At 42.0% G+C, this 20109-nt stretch overlaps 1 protein-coding gene across 7 annotated transcripts in view; it reads left to right on the top strand.

Moving 5' to 3' along the window:
* agfg1a (ArfGAP with FG repeats 1a) overlaps window positions 1-20109 on the top strand; it is a 67772-nt gene that overhangs the window by 12223 nt on the left and 35440 nt on the right. For all 7 annotated transcript variants that reach the window (XM_056283394.1, XM_056283399.1, XM_056283395.1 and 4 more), the window contains exon 2: window positions 12467-12560. In XM_056283394.1, the coding sequence (XP_056139369.1) occupies window positions 12467-12560 (94 nt within the window). The remainder of the gene's footprint in view (window positions 1-12466; window positions 12561-20109) is intronic.

Genomic DNA, 20109 nt, shown 5'->3' with positions numbered 1-20109 from the left:
ATATCTTGTCTTTGTAGTGTATTCAATTGAATATAGGTCGAAAAGGATTTGCAAATCATTGTATTCTGTTTTTATTCACGTTTTACACAACGTCCCAACTTCATTGGAATTGGGGTTTGTATATGGACAACAGTATTGGGCTATCTGGCCATTACACCTACAGGAGCTTTTATGACATCCCATTCTAAATCCATAAGCGTTAATATGGAGTTGGTCCCCCCTTTGCAGCTATAACAGCTTTTACTCTTCTGGGAAGGCTTTCCACAAGATTGTGGAGTGTGTCTGGGAATTTTTGCCCATTCATCCAGAAGAGCATTTGTGAGGTCAGGCACTGATGTTGGATGAGAAGACCTGGTTTGCAATCTCCATTCTAGTTCATCCCAAAGGTGTTTGATGAGGTTGAGGTCAGGGCTCTGAAGTATAGAATTGTCCACAATGTCTTGGTATGCTGAAGCATTAAGATTTCTCTTCACTGGAACTAAGGGGCCAAGCTCAACCCCTGAAAAATAACTCCATACCATTATCCCTCCTCCACCAAACTTTACAGTTGGCACAATGCAGTCAGGCAGGTAACTTTCTCCTGGCATCCGCTAAACCCAGCCTCGTCCATCAGACTTCCAGACAGAGAAGCGTGATTCGTCACTCTAAAGAAACACATTTCCACTGCTCCAGAGTCCAGTGGCAGTGTGCTTTACACCACTCTATCCGATGCTTGGCATTGTGCTTAGTGATGTAAGGCTTGCATGCAGCTGCTCGGCCATGGAAACCCATTCCATGAAGCTGCCGGTACAGTTTTTGTGCTGATGTTAATGCCAGAGGAAGTTTGGAGCTCTGCAGTTATTGAGTCAACAGAGTGTTGGCTACTTTTATGCAGTATGCGCCTCAGCACTCGTTGACCCCGCTGTGTGACTTTATGTGGTCTGCCACTTTGTGGCTGAGTTGCTGTTGTTCATAAACGCTTCCACTTTTCAATAATACCACTTACAGCTGACCGCGGAATATCTAGCAGGGAAGAAATTTCACGAACTGACGTATTGCAAAGGTGGCATCCTATGACAGTACCTTGCTTGAATTCACCGAGCTCTTCAGAACGACCCATTCTTTCACAAATGTTTGTGACTGCATGGCTAACTGCTTTATTTTATGCACCTGTGGCAATGGGTCGGAATGAAACCCCTGAATTCAGTGATTAAGAGGTGTGTCCCAATACTTTTGTCCATATAGTGCGTTTTGATATCATATACAACGTCGTTAATCCCAGACGATGAGGACGGGTGGTAACGCCGAAATCCTATTAGGGACGTATTGTTACTTATGCACTGGTGGCAATGATTGCAGGCAGGGGATGGATGGGTAGGAGGAGGCTCTTAAAGCTCAGAGCAGCTCATTTAGAAAAAAAAAGAAATTAATGTGAACTTAGTGTAAAATTGAAAATAATGAACATGAACTAGTTCATTTTAATCTCTAACAGTTTCTTCGTCTTTCTCCCTCTCCCACACACACATCAAAGAGCATAATGTCAGTCCAACATGAACTCGACAACAGAGAACACAGTTTGCTGTGCTTAACCTTGTTGTGCTTACCCTCCAAATATAACTAGGCTAAAAGAAAAAAGCTAATGTGTGATATTTTAGTTAATAGTGTTATTGTCAGTGTTGTGCATGGATGTGTCCAGATGGCCTATTCACATGGAACTACATTCTTTGAACTGCAGAATGTCCATCTGATTCTGCTGATCTGCGGCGTAATAACGTGTGCTGCATAGGTGCACTAACGTGAAGGAATACGGACATTCTTCGGTTGAGAGAATGTAGTTCCACATGAAAGGTCTGTCTGATGGCAAGATGAAGTGGTGAAAATATTTAAAATAGCGTACACTTAAACAGATTTTATTTTTTTAGGTGAGCCTTTTCTTAAGTGGCTAAAATGCATTTTGTCCATCTTCCGTGCCGGCTACTACTGCTGAACCAGAGCGGGAGCGCACAGACTCCCATCTACTGCAGGTATTACACTGACTATCGCGAAGTACCTCAGAATTCCACTCAGATTGTTATCTAGAGCCTTGAACGTCATGTACTTTATTTTTTTTCAAATATTTTCTGTTTTACACAAAATTCAATCAAACATATGTTCATTTAAAGGCAGCCTTGTGTTAGGGTTTGTGTAAATTTTGGCACACAATTTTTTACATTTACTGCAACTGAATATCTGCCCCAAATATCAGCTATCGGCCCCTATAACTTACCAATAATCGGTGTTGATATCGGCCCTGGAAAAAAACCAAACAAAAACATATCGGTCGACCCCTACTTATAACACAGTGAGTACAAAATATAGGTTTCATATTCACATTTTTTTCCCAAAGGATTTCTTTACATTCCACATTGTTGAAAATTTCAATAACTTGTGACTCTTAACAGGATGAGACTACTCCTGTTTTCATACCGCTTGCAATTTTAAAACCACATATCTCCGTCAGGAAAAAACCACATATGCAAATTTGACGGTTTTCTTTTTATTACATAAACGCAAGTGTGTGTGTGTGTGTGTGTGTGTGTGTGTATGTATGTACACTACCGTTCAAAAGTTTGGGATCACCCAAACAATTTTGTGTTTTCCATGAAAAGTCACACTTATTCACCACCATATGTTGTGAAATGAATAGAAAATAGAGTCAAGACATTGACAAGGTTAGAAATAATGATTTGTATTTGAAATAAGATTTTTTTTACATCAAACTTTGCTTTCGTCAAAGAATCCTCCATTTGCAGCAATTACAGCATTGCAGACCTTTGGCATTCTAGCTTTTAATTTGTTGAGGTAATCTGGAGAAATTGCACCCCACGCTTCCAGAAGCAGCTCCCACAAGTTGGATTGGTTGGATGGGCACTTCTTTGAGCAGATTGAGTTTCTGGAGCATCACATTTGTGGGGTCAATTAAACGCTCAAAATGGCCAGAAAAAGAGAACTTTCATCTGAAACTCGACAGTCTATTCTTATTCTTAGAAATGAAGGCTATTCCATGCGAGAAATTGCTAAGAAATTGAAGATTTCCTACACCGGTGTGTACTACTCCCTTCAGAGGACAGCACAAACAGGTTCTAACCAGAGTAGAAAAAGAAGTGGGAGGCCGCGTTGCACAACTGAGCAAGAAGATAAGTACATTAGAGTCTCTAGTTTGAGAAACAGACGCCTCACAGGTCCCCAACTGGCATCTTCATTAAATAGTACCTGTTAGAGCCTGTTTGTGCTGTCCTCTGAAGGGAGTAGTACACACCGGTGTAGGAAATCTTCAATTTCTTAGCAATTTCTCGCATGGAATAGCCTTCATTTCTAAGAACAAGAATAGACTGTCGAGTTTCAGATGAAAGTTCTCTTTTTCTGGCCATTTTGAGCGTTTAATTGACCCCACAAATGTGATGCTCCAGAAACTCAATCTGCTCAAAGAAGTGCCCATCCAACCAATCCAACTTGTGGGAGCTGCTTCTGGAAGCGTGGGGTGCAATTTCTCCAGATTACCTCAACAAATTAACAGCTAGAATGCCAAAGGTCTGCAATGCTGTAATTGCTGCAAATGGAGGATTCTTTGACGAAAGCAAAGTTTGATGTAAAAAAAATCTTATTTCAAATACAAATCATTATTTCTAACCTTGTCAATGTCGTGACTCTATTTTCTATTCATTTCACAACATATGGTGGTGAATAAGTGTGACTTTTCATGGAAAACACGAAATTGTTTGGGTGATCCCAAACTTTTGAACGGTAGTGTATGTGTATATATATACACACACACACTCCTTGAGGTTTGTGAACACCTCAGTGTTCCCTGACAAAAGAACAAGTTTTTACATGTGGAAATATAATGTTTGGTTGTAAAATGGTGAAATGGCAATGCTTTTTTTCATCTCCTTTAAAGCGAGCTCCTTTGCGGATTTGTAGGTTTCGCCTGACAATGACAGTAATTGCCACAGTGAAACTGGCTGTAGTGTGGTGTAACAAAAGGCTGTGATGACCAAATGGAGTAAACTTGGTGAACCAGACAAAAATTTCGCTACTCGCTGGAGTGGACAGCATACCAACACCTCACCTCTCCTACCCACTAATAGGACATTTCTAGGGGGAACACAGCCATTGAATGGTGCCTGCTTTTAGATATAGTTATTTTCAGTGATATCAAACCTCACTCTCAACATTACCTGTTGTTAGTGACACTCTATATAACGTTCTGCTGATTGGTTGATGAGGTGTAGCTAGAGATAGAAAAATGGGTGGAGCAGGGAACAAGTGCTGCAAGAGCAGTGAATAATTTAGCAGCCTTGTCTACCATTACACTGTCTCAGCTCAGACTCCTCTATGGCTGTTGTTATGTCACCAAGGAGATACTGTTTGTGCTGTCCTTCCTACATCAATTCGTGTTGGTGGTAGTGATGAAATACACACACACACAAACCAAAAAAAAAGAAGGTATTGGCTGTTTTCTTTCTCTCGCTCTCTCAACTTTGAAGCCTTTTTAACTGCACAAAATGTTGTACTCTATGTATATTTTTACGCATTTTCTTTAACAATCTGTTTACCAGGGCTAATCATGCTCACCGGGTGAGTGTAGAGCCAAGAATTAGGCAGCAGAATGTCAGGTTCTTTGATACTACGAAGTATGGTTTTTCCTACAGGCTGGCTGTTTACACATAGTTAGTCCCCTTCCACTCATGTTTTAAGACATGTAAAATGCTCTGCTTGATATAATAAATTGTCTGATATGTTTTTTTTCTGCAAAATAGGTTCAATTATCTAGTTAAAATCCTGAAAATCACATCTTACTCCTTCTCCCTCATTAAAATATCCAGACTATATGAATATGCAAATTATCCCTGACCCTAATTAAAATCTCGCATGCAGCTCCCTACCCCTCTGCTGCTCCCCCTGTAGTGCATATACCTGGTGCTCCTCATTGACTCTGCTCATCAAAAACAGTAAACTCTGCTTGTTTTCTGTTTTGCTTGCTACTGTACGCTACACAAGACAAGTGTCTTTATGCATGCTCAACAATCCAGGTAAGGAAATCATAGAAAGGTGAATCGGTTCATCTAGACACAATATTTATTGAGAAAAACGTTTCGTCACTCGTCTAAGTGACCTCTTCAGTCTCAACTGGTTAACACTGTTGCCTCACAGCAAGAAGCTCCTGGGTTCGAACCCCAGGCCATACCAGGTTCTTTCTGTATGGAGTTTGCATGTTCTGCCCGTGTCTGCGTGGGTTTTCTCCGGGTGCTCTGGTTTCCTACCACCATGAAAAAACGTGCATGTTAGGTTATTGCTTCTGCCTGTGCCCCTGACCAAGGCAGTCCCCGGGCGCTGCAGCTGCCCACTGCTCCTATACGTTCCCTCTTTACATAGATGGCCTCTTTAACTCCCTGTCCAAACCAGCGTTCCTCCCTATCAAGGATGTGCACATCCTCATCCTTGAAAGAGTGGCCACTGGCCTTTAGATGGCTGAAGACTGCGGTATCCTGGCCTGACGCGTTAGCTTTTCCGTGTTGTGCCATCCTCTTGGCCAGTGTCTCTTTGGTCTCCCTGATGTACAAGTCACGGCAATCCTCCTGGCAATGGCAAGTGGTAATATAGGAGTAATTTAGCCATATATGTTCAAACCGGAAACTGATTTCGAAGAAGAGAAATGTTGACAGTGTTGCTATGGCTTGTTAGTGATAGCGGGGAAGAGGAGGCAAGTTGGTGTGATTGTGGCGCCTTTATCACCCCCGTTGAGCCCCCAGTTCCCTCTCTTGGGCCAGCATGGCAAGCGGAGCCTCAGCACGATCGCCACACCAGGCGGGGCTAAATATCCCAGATGACTCAGATGGAGGAGACAGACGGCAGGCTAGCGCAGACAGACGGAGAGAGAGAGAGAGAGAGAGAGAGAGACGGAGAACTCGAATGAACTGACGCCATGTAGGAGTGCTGGGCCGTGGGCAAGGGATCAAGGGAGATACCGCGTGTTCCACGGACAGCACACTGTGCCAGGCAGGGCCGTCGCCAATGGCTGTCTCTGTGTGGAAGCAGAGCCGGGGAAGGGAGGAAGGGACGTGAGGTGCACCAGGAAAAGACTGGGAAAGCTTTCCGTGCCGGCCAGATCTGTAGCTGGCTCTACACTGTGTCCAAACCCCCTCATGGCAACAGACTTGCCACAATTGCGTACAAGTGGCTCGATCAGAATGGTAATGTATTTTATGTATTGCTTTCTACAACGTTAGAAATGCAACAGTAACATATAACCTCATGTTATCAGTCAGCTAATAACGTGTTGCTAATGTTCGGTAGACCTTGGTCCTGCTTGCCAGCTCTGACAAGTTATGTACCTTGTAAAGATAAACACTCAGATGCGCTGTTAGGAAGAAACGCTTTGAACACCATAGAAAGTCTCTGGAGAAAAAAAAATAGACCCATCGGCTGACCAACATGTTGGCTTGTACTCGCTGTGTCCCCAGGATAAATGCATTGCATTGCGTCGAGCTTCAATATAGGTTTTATGGCATGAAGCACTTTGCTTATGATAGCCAATCACCAGCCTAAAAACATCTCACTCAAATGGAGAACAAACGCATGCTTCCCCAGTGTATATAGTCCACAACAACAGTTGGTTGTGAAAGACTGCCATCCTTTATTCATCTACAAAAAAAAAGAAAGAAAGAAAAACAGGTACTGCAGTACTTAAAAGCGAACAGGTTTAAAGTCAAAACAATCGGCATTGTAAAAAACATACAAAACTATCCCGTACAGTGCAGCTATGTGCAAATGCCGCCGTAAAACACAACTTAAATGTGTATGACATTCCAAATAAATAACATAACATTAACAAACACAGTTTAAAATGACTTTACTGACCTAGCTGCTTGATTTTTAAATTCTGCATTCGGCTGTTGGATTCCCCCCCCCCCCCCACTGAAATACTTCCACACCACTTACATGACTATTCCACAGGTAGTTAACGTTCATACACTTGCGAGTAATTCTATTACTGTTGTTGTCACTTGACACACTGCATCACTTAACCAGAGGTGCGCGGCACGGAAAGTGCTAATATGAAGAATCCAGAAAGAAGATGTTACACATTCTTGTACAGTAGGTGGCGGTATGCAACTTAAAAGTTGTTTGCGATCTGCCAGTAAACCGGGAGAAGAATAAGAAGCAAAACATGAAGACGGCGACGAAGAACTAATATAAAAGCATTTAGGCAATGGTTTAAGCTAGATTTCCCAATGGATTGTATCGGATTATTTTTTCCCCCTCCCCTCCGATATCCGATCCAGCATTCTGGGCCAGTATTGACCCGATGCCGTGGATCGGATCGGGACACCCCTAGTTAGTACTCCTGTCTGTGCCCTTGACCGAGGCATGGCAAGACAAACTGGCGTTGGTCCCTGGGTGCTGCATGGCGGCTGCCCACTGCTCCTAGCTACACAGCTAGGATGGGTTAAATGCAGAGCATAATTTTCCTATGGGGATCAATGAAGTATAAAGTATTTACAAAAAAACAACAACAAACAAACAAATAAAAAAACCCAAAACAAAACAGTGCTCTTAAAAATGGCAACTGCAAACCCACGTTTTCTCTGGAAGTTTGGTTGGGACATTACAACTTTTCCAAATAAACTGCACCCATTTTTCTCAGATTTTCAGATCTTTTGGTAACAAATGAAGGGTCACGGTTAATCCTTCTGGAAAAGAAAAAGACATGTCTGCCATCATTTTGGAAGTAATGGCGCTGGCACAATTAAGATAAGTAGCTACGCCCAGCTTCTCTGGCTTGCATCACCGAAGTGGGTGCACATTATGATATGTAAGGCACTACTCCATCTTTTAACGAGATTAGTTCCTTCAGGTTTGTGACATATGAAACCCTGCCTGTCTGAATCAGTTTTTTTGAGACTTCCCATGCTACACTGCAGTTTCAATGCAGATAGGCTTAGCCTTGGTGTTGACTGCTTGGTTTGCTCCTGATATCTTGTACAATTACCCTAACACCACATGTACATGCTAACAAGGTTAAAAACTTGATTTTCATTGGATCGGGTCTTAACCCCCCCCCCCCCCATTTTGTTGACAATTCATTTAGTAAGTTCTGCTCCAGTTTCTCATGAGACATTGAAGTGAGTGTTGACTAACTTCCACTGCAAGTTAATTCTTTAGTTAACACAGGTCTGATTATCACTAGTTTTCTGTTGTGCATAAAGCAGATTGAAAGCCAATAGGTAACTTTAGATTTTTCTGTGAAGTAAGTGTATTTGTGCCTTTTCAGTAGTCATGGTGGCCTTCATTGGTGCGAATAGATGAAATACCACTTGTGACGAATACCAATCACTACTTCTAAACAGCACTGAATCAGTAACACTAACTACTACTATAACTTTCGGCTGCTCCCGTTAGGAGTCGCCACAGCGGCTCATCCGTTTCCATTTCTTCCTGTCTTCTGCATCTTCCTCTGTCACACCAGTCACCTGCATATCTTCCCTCACCACATGCATAAACCTCCTCTTTTACCTTCCTCTTTTCCTCTTCCCTGGCAGCTTCATATTCAGCATCCTTTCCCAATATACCCGGCATCTCTCCTCCACACATGTCCAAGCCAACTCAATCTTGCCTCCCTTGCTTTGTCTCCAAACCATCCAGCTTGAGTGATCCTTCTAATATAATCGTTCCTAATCTTGTCCTTCTTTGTCACTCCAAGTGAAAATCTTAGCATGTTCAACTCTGCCACCTCCAGCCCTGCCTCCTGTCTTTTCGGCAGTGCCACTGTTTCCAAACCATATAACATAGCTGGTTTCACAACCATCTTGTAAACCTTCCCTTTAACTCTTGCTGGTACCCTTCTGTCGCAAATCACTCCTGACACTCTTCTCCACCCTCTTCACCTCTCTACTGCACTCCCCGTTACTTTGGACAGTTGACCCCAAGTATTTAAACTTATATGCCTTCATCACCTCTATTCCTTGCATCCTCACCATTCCGCTGTCCTCCCTCTCATTCACACATTGGTATTCCGTCTTGTTCCTATTGACTTTCATTCCTCTTCTCTCCAGTGCATACCTCCACCTCTCCAGGTTCTCCTCAACTTGCACCCTACTTTCGCTACAGATCACAATGTCATCCGTGAACATCATAGTCCATGGAGACTCCTCCCTGATCTTGTCCATCAACCTATCCATCACCATTGCAAACAAGAAAGGGCTCAGAGCCGATCCTTGATTTAATCCCACCTCCACCTTGAACCCATCTGTCATTCCAACCACACACCTCACCATTGTTACACTTCCCTCATACATATCCTGCACCACTCCTACATATTTCTCTGCAACTCCCAACTTCCTCATATAATACCACACCTCCTCTCTCAGCACCCTGTCATATGTTTTCTCTAAATCTACAAAGACAATCAGTCAATCAGTCAAGTTGCATTTTATATAGCACTTTTCTAGCTGCAACAGCCACTCAAAGCGCTTTACATTTCTGGTCAAATCTCAGTTTCAGACACCTGTTATAACAGAACACAAGCCGTTTTCTGTACAATTGCTACCCATAAGACACAATGTAACTCCTTCTGGCCTTCTCTATACTTCTCTATCAACATTCTCAAAGCAAACATCACATCTGTGGTGCTCTTTCGTGGCATGAAACCATACTGCCGCTCGCTAATCATCACCTCTCCTCTTAACCTAGCTTCTATTACTCTTTCCCATTTCTTCGTGCTGTCGCTGATCAACTTTATACCCCTGTAGTTGATATAGTTCTGCACATCACCCTTGTTCTTGAAAATCGGTACCAGTATACTTCTTCTCCACTCCTCAGGTTTCCTCTCGCTTTCCAAGATTGTGTTAAACAATCTAGTTAAAAACCCACTGCCACCTCTCCTAAACATCTCCATGCCTCCACAGGTATGCCTCCTAATCAATAACACTAAACACGCGTTCTATATTAAAGCTGCTACAAGGAAGTTTTCACTGATTATCAGTCTCAATTTTGATGCCTTTATATGACTTACATAAGCAAATGAGACCAATAAAGAGAAAAGTATAGCTATGATTCCAAATGCTTGTCTTCAGATCGTATTCCTTGCAAAATCTGATGAAACAATTTCTGGCATAAAGGCAAGATACATAGCTGAAATTAGAGATACGTTACTCTATTGCTCGTCGTCGTCGTCGGCGTGTCTCTTGTCCGAGGATCCATTCCAAGAGATTAAGGTGTGTGCTTGAAACTATATATCTTGCAAAAAACATTTTTCCAAAACACCATTACATCTCACTTCTCTTCAAAACAAATTCACAAGATACCAGAGGGAGAAAGTAGATCTTCACAGCATGAGGCAATACTTGCATACATAAATTGAAGTTGGTCTTCTATGAAATATTGCTTTTGTCCACAGGTGGAAGCAGAGACATCAAAAGTCCAAAACTCCCTGCAGCAGTTGTAAGCACAAATGCTAACTTCAAGAATCTGCTCCTTTTTATTACAATGCTCAAAATGAATATGATGAAAATTTACTTAGGCTTTGGCTAATAAACCTAGGTTGACCACACCAATATTAATGTTGTATGGGAAATTCTGATGTCAGCTTTGTGAGGTTTCCATTTGTGGTGGGTAGTGTGGCTGAAAATGTTAATCAAATAATTAAAATTCTCATCAGACGTTAACTATTTGTAGTACTATTCAGGCTATATCATGTTTAATGGGGAGGAGTCTTCATATTAACATTTTCCTCAAACAGATGAATGTGGAATGTGATCTACAGGAAGTGGAAATCACTTCCCAATTTACAGAAGTGTCACGATACAATCTCAAAGATAAATTCTCCTTAAATCTGATGTTAATCAGATGTCCATTGTCAGTTCTAAAATGCACCATAATTTAGGCTACTTTAGACTTCCCAAGATTCTCTTAAAAGTATAAAGGAGAAAGGGTCGACACATACTCTTCACCATGCACTTTCTAATGGTGTATAAAATTTAAAAGCCCTGACATAACAACAGACAACGAGCTAATCTGCCAGGTATGTGTGCAGGTTACCACCCGCCACTACTTGTTAAATTGAGTTTAACAGTAGAATATCTCATTTTCATTTCTGATAGATCAATCCATCTTCACATGCTCTGATTGGGACAGGACAGAGGCCAAGGACCTCCCTGCACTAGGTATTGCTATGGGCATATTGAAAGTTGAAGCTTTTCATCTTACAAAGTTTGTATTTGTGATGTGCTCTATGCGGCACAACACTAGATAAGGACTTGATAAGGAAGTTTTGTCTTACTGGGGATCTGGATGTGCTATACGGATTGGACAGTATCATGAAATGTGATGTATATGCATGTGCAGGCAGACTAGGCAGGTGGTGTTGAATGAGACTATAAGAGCAGAACATTTCTTGTGTGCAGGTGCGGATGTCTATTCCAAGACCTTGACAAAATTATAGTCAAATACTTGAGCAGAAAATGTTGAGACCATGATTAATTCTGCTAGCAACATAGCAGTGTTGTAGAGTGCTTTTAGTGGGGGGGAACTGTCTGGCTAGATAAATGGATGCTAAAAGTAGGTTGGATTAAATATTGGATACCTTATTCAGCCATATTTTCACTCAGCTCCCCTACTCTTCCTCCACAGTAGAGTCAGGCCTGCGCAAAAAACAGGAGGGTAAAGACAGGAAATTGCTCTTCTATTCCGTTCTTCCATCTTACACACACACCAAAACCAAACACATTAAAGCATTTTGTAATGGTACTTGCGCACCTGCTTAGAGTTCTGTCTAGCCGGTGGAAAGGCTTATGTGGTGTCATTACCCATGGGTTGGGTTCTCTAGAAGTTCAGGGGAAGTGTGGGTGGAAGTTTTAACACTCTGAAAAATGAGAAGTAATCCAACAGCCCTAAATCTGAAAACACAAAATACATGGCATGAGATTAACATACATTGTTAGTATTGAGCCTAATGGGGAAAAAAAAGGATAAATGGCAAAAGGTTTCTGATGGATCTTTTTAAGTACTGCAATTAATAGATTCGTAATTTGGGTTTTGATCTTGTGATGTGTTATGACCTTGCCAAAGAAACCAGAAGGGCCTGTGTGGGCTAATGGGTGTTGCTCTATAATGGGAGTTTCTATATTAAGTCAGCTCTCTTGTTCTTGTGCTGCACTAACAACTCTGGTTCAGTCAATGGCATTGTTTCACCCACTGCTATTGTTCTTTTCTTCTCCTCTTGGTTTTCTTTCGCTCCCTCTTTCATTATCTCCCTCTCATTTCCTGACTTGTGTGTCGCTATCCTCCTCGTCCCAGTTTCACACACCAATAAGTCAGCGTGATGCTAATTAAGTGGCCCTGCCTCAGAAGTAGGCTCTGGATCTTGTCAAGAGACGAGATGAGGTTTTGACGTGTGATGTGTTAAAATTAGATTAACCCCTGCTCCTCTGTTCTCATCCTTCCCCAGACGAGGACTCAACCCGCCCCACAGAGTCAAGTCCATCTCCATGACAACTTTTACACAACAGGAAATTGAGTTCCTACAGAAACATGGCAATGAGGTAGGCTCGATGACTTCTGCACTCATGACTGTTCATCTAAATGGGTCCTGATCCAGGTGGTTCACCAGGCTTCCCTTTTGAAACTGTTGATCTATCTTGGCTTCGCACTGCTGTTACACTGATTTATTCAATCTTCCCATCGGCTTTTTTATTTACACTGTTAATGGAATAAAAAAAAAAATGCAGCCGGATTGTTGGGTGGTATGGTTGAGGGAATGGTCTGGTAGTCTTCTGACATGCATGTATATTCATTTGTCAGGTAAGGGGCAACATTTTCAGATGTGATATAAAACTGACTTACTATCAGAAAAAAATCTGCAGTTATCCTTATTTGAGAAAAGCTTCTTTCAATTCAAAAAGCTGAATTCTTCAGTAGAGAGAGCAAACGCCAGTGGATTGGCTAAGGAGTGTTTTTCATGAATGCAGGTATCAAAATACAGCCGCAAGCGGTGATTCTGGGGTACAAGCCAACACATACTGTTAGAAGATGAAAGCTTCAACAGCTTAATTAAAAATATCCAACAAGTTTGATATTTGGACAAACTGTCATTGATTTATGGCCAAATTTGCACCAGGTCAATGCACATGTTTGGAACTGGTGGTGCTCCCTATGGAGCAATTTCTAAATAGGTTTATACATGTGGTTCAACATTGATATGAAACATGTCCGGTGAGTTTTGTAATGAATGGACAAACAATTTCTGATTCGTAGTCTGATTTGTGTTATGTCAGGCCCCCTTTTTTTTTTTTGTATTTGTTCCACCCCTAGTGGTCGGTTTTAATTAAACTTTCAGGGTATGTTTCAGGTACATATGTGGATATATCCTGCAAGTTTTGTGATGATTGACCCACTGTCTATTTATGTGCTGGACCATGCCCTTTTGGAGTTAATTGGTCAATATTTGGAAAACTAAATAAACTATCAACAATCTTTATACATTGATAGGCCTGGTCCAATGATCCACAGAAAAGCTGGTAACAGTCAGACCTACAGTTTAGGAGGAGATGTCAAAAATGTTAAAAAAAAATTAAAAATGGCAAAAAATCTAGTCGGGTAGACTTTAGTGGTTCTTGAGGCAAATATGTAGCATGAGGGTTTTGACCTTTGGTTATTGTGCCCCCCATCTGGCCAACTGGGGTCATATTTCTTGGGCAGCACTTGGACACATCTTCTAATCAATGGGCAAAATCTCATGTCTCTACCATTTACCATCTCACAGAAATTTGTGCAAACATTTCTGAAGAAGAAAAATATTATTATTATGACTATTAAACTAGCACACAAATAGGGTTTATGCCCTTCGGGCTTGAACCCTAAAAATAGGTGCTCTTTCGATCCAGTGACAAATCGTGAGACCAAAAACGAGAGAGGTTAGGCTAGTACTTCTTTTTGATCAATAAGTCATGACCAAAAAATACCAAGGCACACTGCTATGCAAAAATTAAAAAGCCTTCATTAAATGGGCTTAGTGCGTACGCGTTTCAACTCGGTCTTCTTTCTGCCAGACAATCAGAGTTGCACTGGATAATTGACACAGGTGCAGTCAAGAAAGTGGCTGTTTACATTTATCCATGCATCATCCAAACCGCTTATCCTCCTCTCAGGGTCGTGGGGATGCTGGAGCCTATCCCAGCAGTCATTGGGCGGCAGGCGGGGAGACACATGTACATGATTAAGTAAATTCTAACATGGCATCAGTATCTTTTAAGGTTAGCAAATCCATTCACAGTCATATAGAAAAACAATTACATAGAAAAATACCTGTTGTTATTACTACTACTGCTACTACTTTTGGCTGATCCCATTAGGGGTCGCCACAACGGATCATCTGTTTCCATCTCTTCCTGTTCTCTGTAGCTTCCTCTGTCAAGCCAGCCACCTGCATAGTAAATATATCTTGGTATTGGGTCCGCGGTGGTGTAGCGGTCTAAGGATCAGCTTTGTGTCAATGCAGTTGTCCACTGGGGACCAGAGGTTCGCGCCCCGGTCTCGTCAGCTCCGACTATGGCCGGACTCGATGAAGCAGCAGTAATTGGCAATGCTGTCTTCGGGAGGGGGGCGGAGTCAGCTTGTGTTCATCACATGAATGCGTCTCTGTGTGTGTCAGAAAAAGCGGTGGTTCGGCCTGGATTCGCCTTCTCACGAAAGTGGCGAGGCCTCTCCTTCAAGACTGCCGGCCGGAGAGATGCAGTTGGCAAACACATGCAGTATGAGGATAGGTGTTTGAACTAAAATAGGGGCTCTATTGGCCACTAAATTGGGAGAAATCAGAAATAATAAGCTTGGTATTTTTGGGCACTTTTCATACAAATGAATGTAACACGAAGTGCTTCACACAATAAAACAATGAAATCAATAAAATCTCCCCCCTCACAATAAATAAGTAAATAAAATTACAGGCAAATTTTAGAAAAGTACAATCAAGTTTTAAACTGAGTAAAATGAATAAAAGTGCCACAAACACTGGTTAATGAAAAGTAACAACAGAGCAGAATATATAAAAATAGCAAAATATATAAAACACACACACACACTGAATTTAGCTGTAGGCTGTGTTAAAAAGTGAGGTTTTTAACCTGCTTTTAAATGTGTCCAGTGTGGGGGGCCTCTCTCAGATCCTCAGGCAGGGCGTTCCATCCACTTGGGGCGTAAATAGAAAATGTTGCTTCCCCTGCTCTAGACCTAGCACGAGGGATGGTTGAAAGACCACTGCCATTGGACCTGAGAGCTCTTGCTGGTTTATAAGGAATTAACATGTCTTTTATATAGCGTGGTGCAAGGCCATTTAGCGCTTTGTATACAGTTAAAAGAATTTTAAAATCAATTCTAGTTTTAACGGTGAGCCAATGCAGAGATCTAAGAACAGGTGTAATGTGCTCATACTTTTTAGTTCTGGTGAGAACACGTGCTGCCGCATTTTGAATTAATTGTAGTTGGTGCACAACTGATTTTGGGAGGCTGGTGAATAGTCGATTGCAGTAGTCTAGTCTACTTGTTATAAAAGCATGGGTTAATTTCTCACAGTCTGTTATTGATAGAAAGCCCCTTAGTTTTTAAATGTTTTTAAGATGGTAGAAGGCTGATCTTGTGAGGTATTTGATGTGGCTCTTAAAATTTAGATCACTGTCCATGATTACACCAATATTTCTAGCTTCACCTTTGCACTCCAGAGACAGAGAGCTGAGATGAGCTGCAATTCTCTGTCTCTGAGTCTTTGCACCAAAAATGAATATTTCTGTCTTGTCTTTGTTCAGTTGTAAAAAGTTATCCAACATCCATAAAGTAATATCGTCAGTACACTGAATTAGGGAACGTATGGGAGCTAGGTCATCAGAAGATAGGGATATGTATAGTTGTGAATCATCTGCATAATTATGGTAATTTATTTTGTGTTTCTGTATAACATGTGCAAGTGGGGGCATATAGAGATGGAATAGTAGTGGTCCAAGAATCGAACCTTGGGGTAACCCACACATTATACCCACGTTGTCCGAGGAAACGTCTCCAATAGACGCAAAGAACCGCCTGTCCTGAAGGTATGTTCTAAACCAGTTGAGAACCGGGCCAGAAAGACCGAAACATTTTTCTAATCTCTGTAGCAAAATATCAAGATCAACAGTGTTGAAAGCAGCACTGAGATCCAGGAGCACAAGAACAGACAATTTATTAGAATTTGTGTTCATATGCAGATAGTTCCCAACTTTGAAAAGTGCTGTTTCTGTGCTATGGTGAGATCGAAAACCTGATTGACAAATGCCTACAAGGTTGTTAGATATAGATAGCTATTAACTTGAGAATAAACTGTTTTTTTTTTTCAAGGATTTTGCTGAGGAATGGTAAGTTGGAGATGGGCCTGTAGTTGGCAATAACTGTCCCATCAAGATTACTCTTCTCCGCGGGTCCGTGGTGGTGTAGTGGTCTAAGCATTGGCTTTGTGTCGATGCAGTTGCCCACTGGGGACCGGGGTTTGCGCCCCGGTTTCGTCAGATCCGACTATGGCCGGATTCAATGAAGCAGCAATAATTGGCAACACTGTCTTCAGGAGGGGGGCAGAGCCAGCTTGTGTTCATCACATGAATGCGTCTCTGGGTGTGTTGGAAAATGCAGTGATTCGGCCTAGATTCACCTTGTCACGAAAGTGGGGAGGCGTCTCCTTCGAGACTGCCGGCCAGAGAGATGCAGTTGGCGAACGCATGCAGTACGAGGGTGAGTGTTTGAATTAGAATAGAGAGCGATTGGCCACTAAATTGGGAGAAAAAGGAAAAAAATCAGGAATAAATTGAAAAAAAAAGATTACTCTTCTTCAGAAGTGGTTTATCAACAGCTGTCTTAAGTGCTGCAGGAAATATACCTGCCTGAAGAGAGTAGTTAATAATTTCTAAAACGTCACGTGCTAAGCAATTTAAAGACTTTTTTTTTTAAATTGGTAGGGAGAGGATCCAAGGAGCAGGTGGACGACCTGAGCTGCCTAACAATATTGTCTAGACTTTTAATGTCTAGAGTGTCCAAGTGAGACATGGTGCCAGTGATATTTCTGGAGAACTGGAGGGTAGGTTCATTACTGGATCTTGAGGCACTAATGTTCTGTCTAATGGCAATAATTTTGTTATCGAAGAATGTAGCGAATTGCTCACATTTTTCAGTGGACAGCATCTCTGAAGGGTTTGGAGATGGTGGATTATTAATAAGTCAGTCAATAGTAGAGAAAAGCACTTTACTATTGTTAATATTTTCATTAATGATTTTAGAGAAGAAAGACTGTCTTGCCTGTTTGATTTTTTTTTTTTGCAGTACTTGTTCAGTCTATTCTTGTAAATTTCATGGTGAACCTGAAGTTTAGTCTTTCTCCACTGTCGTTCTGCTTGGTGACAGTCTCTCTTACGCTGCCTAATAACCACTCCATTTCTCCAGGGGGCTTTTTGTTTTTCTATGTTTTTAGTTTTAACAGGTGCAATGTTGTCAAAGATATTTCGTATTTTTGAGTTGAAGTCGTTCACAGGATCCTCAGCTTGTGATGACATGAACGGCGACAACTCATTTACGGTTTTCTGAAAGGTTTCAATTGTGTATTATCAATGAAGCGTTTTTTTGATCATTCGAGTGCTCTTCTGTTGTACAGGAAGAGAAGACACGTCAAAAAATATACAACAGTGATCAGAGATGGCAACATCCATGACACGGGGTACAGTAATATTAAGTCCTTTTGATATGACTAAGTCTAGAGTATGCCCCTTATTGTGGGTGGGTCCGGAAACATGCTGAGTGAGAGCAAATGCCTCCAGTAAGCTAATTAGGTTTCTAGCATCGGGGTCTGTTTGATTGTCAACATGAACATTAAAATTACCCAGGATGATGAAATAATCATAATGAGTGGAAACCATAGACAGTAGCCCCGAAAATTCATCAAGAAAGCCATGTTTAGATTTTGGTGGCCAATAGACAGTAATTATTAAAATCATAGCAGTACAATGTATGGTAAGAGCAAGGTGTTCAAAAGACGTAAATTTCCCGAGGGGGATTTCCTTGCAGCTATAGGAATCGGAGAAGACAGCAGCTATTCCACTGCCTTTCTTATCAGATCTGGTGGTTTGGATGTATTTGAAGCCAGGAGGTGCAGTCTCAATAAGCGCGACTGCGCCATTTCTATCCAGCCAGGTCTCGGTCAGTAGGGTGAAGTCCAGGTTATAGGTACTTATAAGATCATTAACTAAAAATGACTTATTAGTTAGCGACCTGACATTTAATAAAGCCATTTTTATTGTCTGAGGTGCATGGCTTTGTGGGGGGCTGATAACTGAAGTCCGAACTGGCAACAAATTGTTTAGCTCCCTGTATGTTACAGGGTGATTACGTGGTCTGTGTCTATGGTTTATTATTACAGAAATTAGTATGGCAGAGTGACAGTCATTGGTATGATGGATTGAACTCACCAAAGGACCTGAATAAGTATGGTTTATAACGGGACCAAAATTGAAACCACTTTGCTCCTGTGGACGTCAATTAGTAACGGAACTGTCCGCACCTGTGTGTGGGCACCAAACATTATTGTCGATAGCACAAACACGAGAGTTGGAGACAATGGAATAAAACACGTTTGCAGCCAGAATTTGGGAGCCTGCTCGATTTGGATGGAGTCCATCACGTTTAAAAATAGAAGAGCGCCCCCAGAACAGATTAAAATTGTCAATAAAACCAAATTGTAAACAAGAGCATTGCGAATGAAGCCAGGTGTGAAGCTGCAGAAGTCTGCTAAAACGACCAATGCCAAGGCCGAAAGTGGGAAGTGGGCCAGAGATAAAACTTCCTTTTTACTAAGTTTTAGAGGGTTAAAAAGATGCATGAAATCCAATTTTAAAAGCTCTGACTGCTGCCGTGGAATATCATTTGTGCCAACGTGAACAACAACGTTCTCAACAGAGGTATGTTGGGATAGTAGACTAGGAAGTTCTACCAAAATGTCATTTACCTTGGCACCTGGAAAGCAGAAGGTGGCTGTGGAATGGGTGCAGTAGAAGAGTGCACCCGGCCATCATACACCAGTGGATGGGGGGCTCCCAGCCAGTGTGGGGGAAACTGCACCGGGGGGATGCCACCAGTGGCCAGTTTAGAGCCGGCAGTGTTTGGACACTGCCTCCTTCAATAATCTACGTCGAACGGATGAGGTTTCTTTTCGGGATCCGGGGTGGTGAGCAGTAGCCGATGGTGAGCGTTCCGCTCCTGGATGCGACACACTGGTCAGCGGAAGGAAATCTTTGTTGTCCAGAATGTCAAATCCATTTGCTGAAAGGTCAGGAGGAGCAGCCGAGGAAGGACAGCCAGCTGGATCAGGATGTACTGAGGGAGTTGGGGAGGTCAGACTTGAAATTTATTTCCAAGCTGGAAAGCCTCATTTGAAAGCGTTTGGAGGCGGTGTTTAGCCAGGTGGTTTTTACAGTTCTTAACCTGGACCCAAGGCTCTGGGATGGATGGCGTTGAGCAAACTTGGGTCTTAGGTTTTCTCCAAGGCTGAGCCACACGTCCTCCCCCAGAGTAGAGAGGCCTGTAGAGTGGATTGCTGTAGTGGTATCATTGTCCTGGGTCGATGCTGTATGGTCTGGGGGCAGGACGGGCTGGCGCCCCTCTGATTGCCCAGGAGAGAGAGGTGTTTTGATTGTGCTGTGGCCACGGATGATAGGTCCAGGATTAACTTGTCCTTCTCCTTGCGTTCAGCCTGCAGTCGGGTAATGTCAGTCTTCAACTGTGCAATGGTAGGATGACAAGCCACACACACAGCCATGTTTGTTGTCCGGCAATTAACAAGCAAATTGGAATAAGACTCCATAAAAGTGCAAAAAAGCTTAAAATCCTCAAATAAAAAGCGACTGGCTAGCCTAGCCACAGACTAAAAATGAACCTAATTAATCTGGCAGCAGTCGAAATTAAGATCTGAAGGTCCGATGAAAAAAAAATTGTTTTAATACCGTGTTGAAATATATAGGTAAAACAACCAGGATTTAAAAGTGTAGCGTAAAATTGTGGCCAAAAACTAGACAAAAAACGTCAATTCAT

This window comes from Lampris incognitus, chromosome 7 (genome assembly GCF_029633865.1).
Source record: "Lampris incognitus isolate fLamInc1 chromosome 7, fLamInc1.hap2, whole genome shotgun sequence".
NCBI lineage: Eukaryota > Metazoa > Chordata > Actinopteri > Lampriformes > Lampridae > Lampris > Lampris incognitus.
Note: the sequence above shows the minus strand (reverse complement) of the source record. Positions and strands in the feature narration are given on the sequence as shown.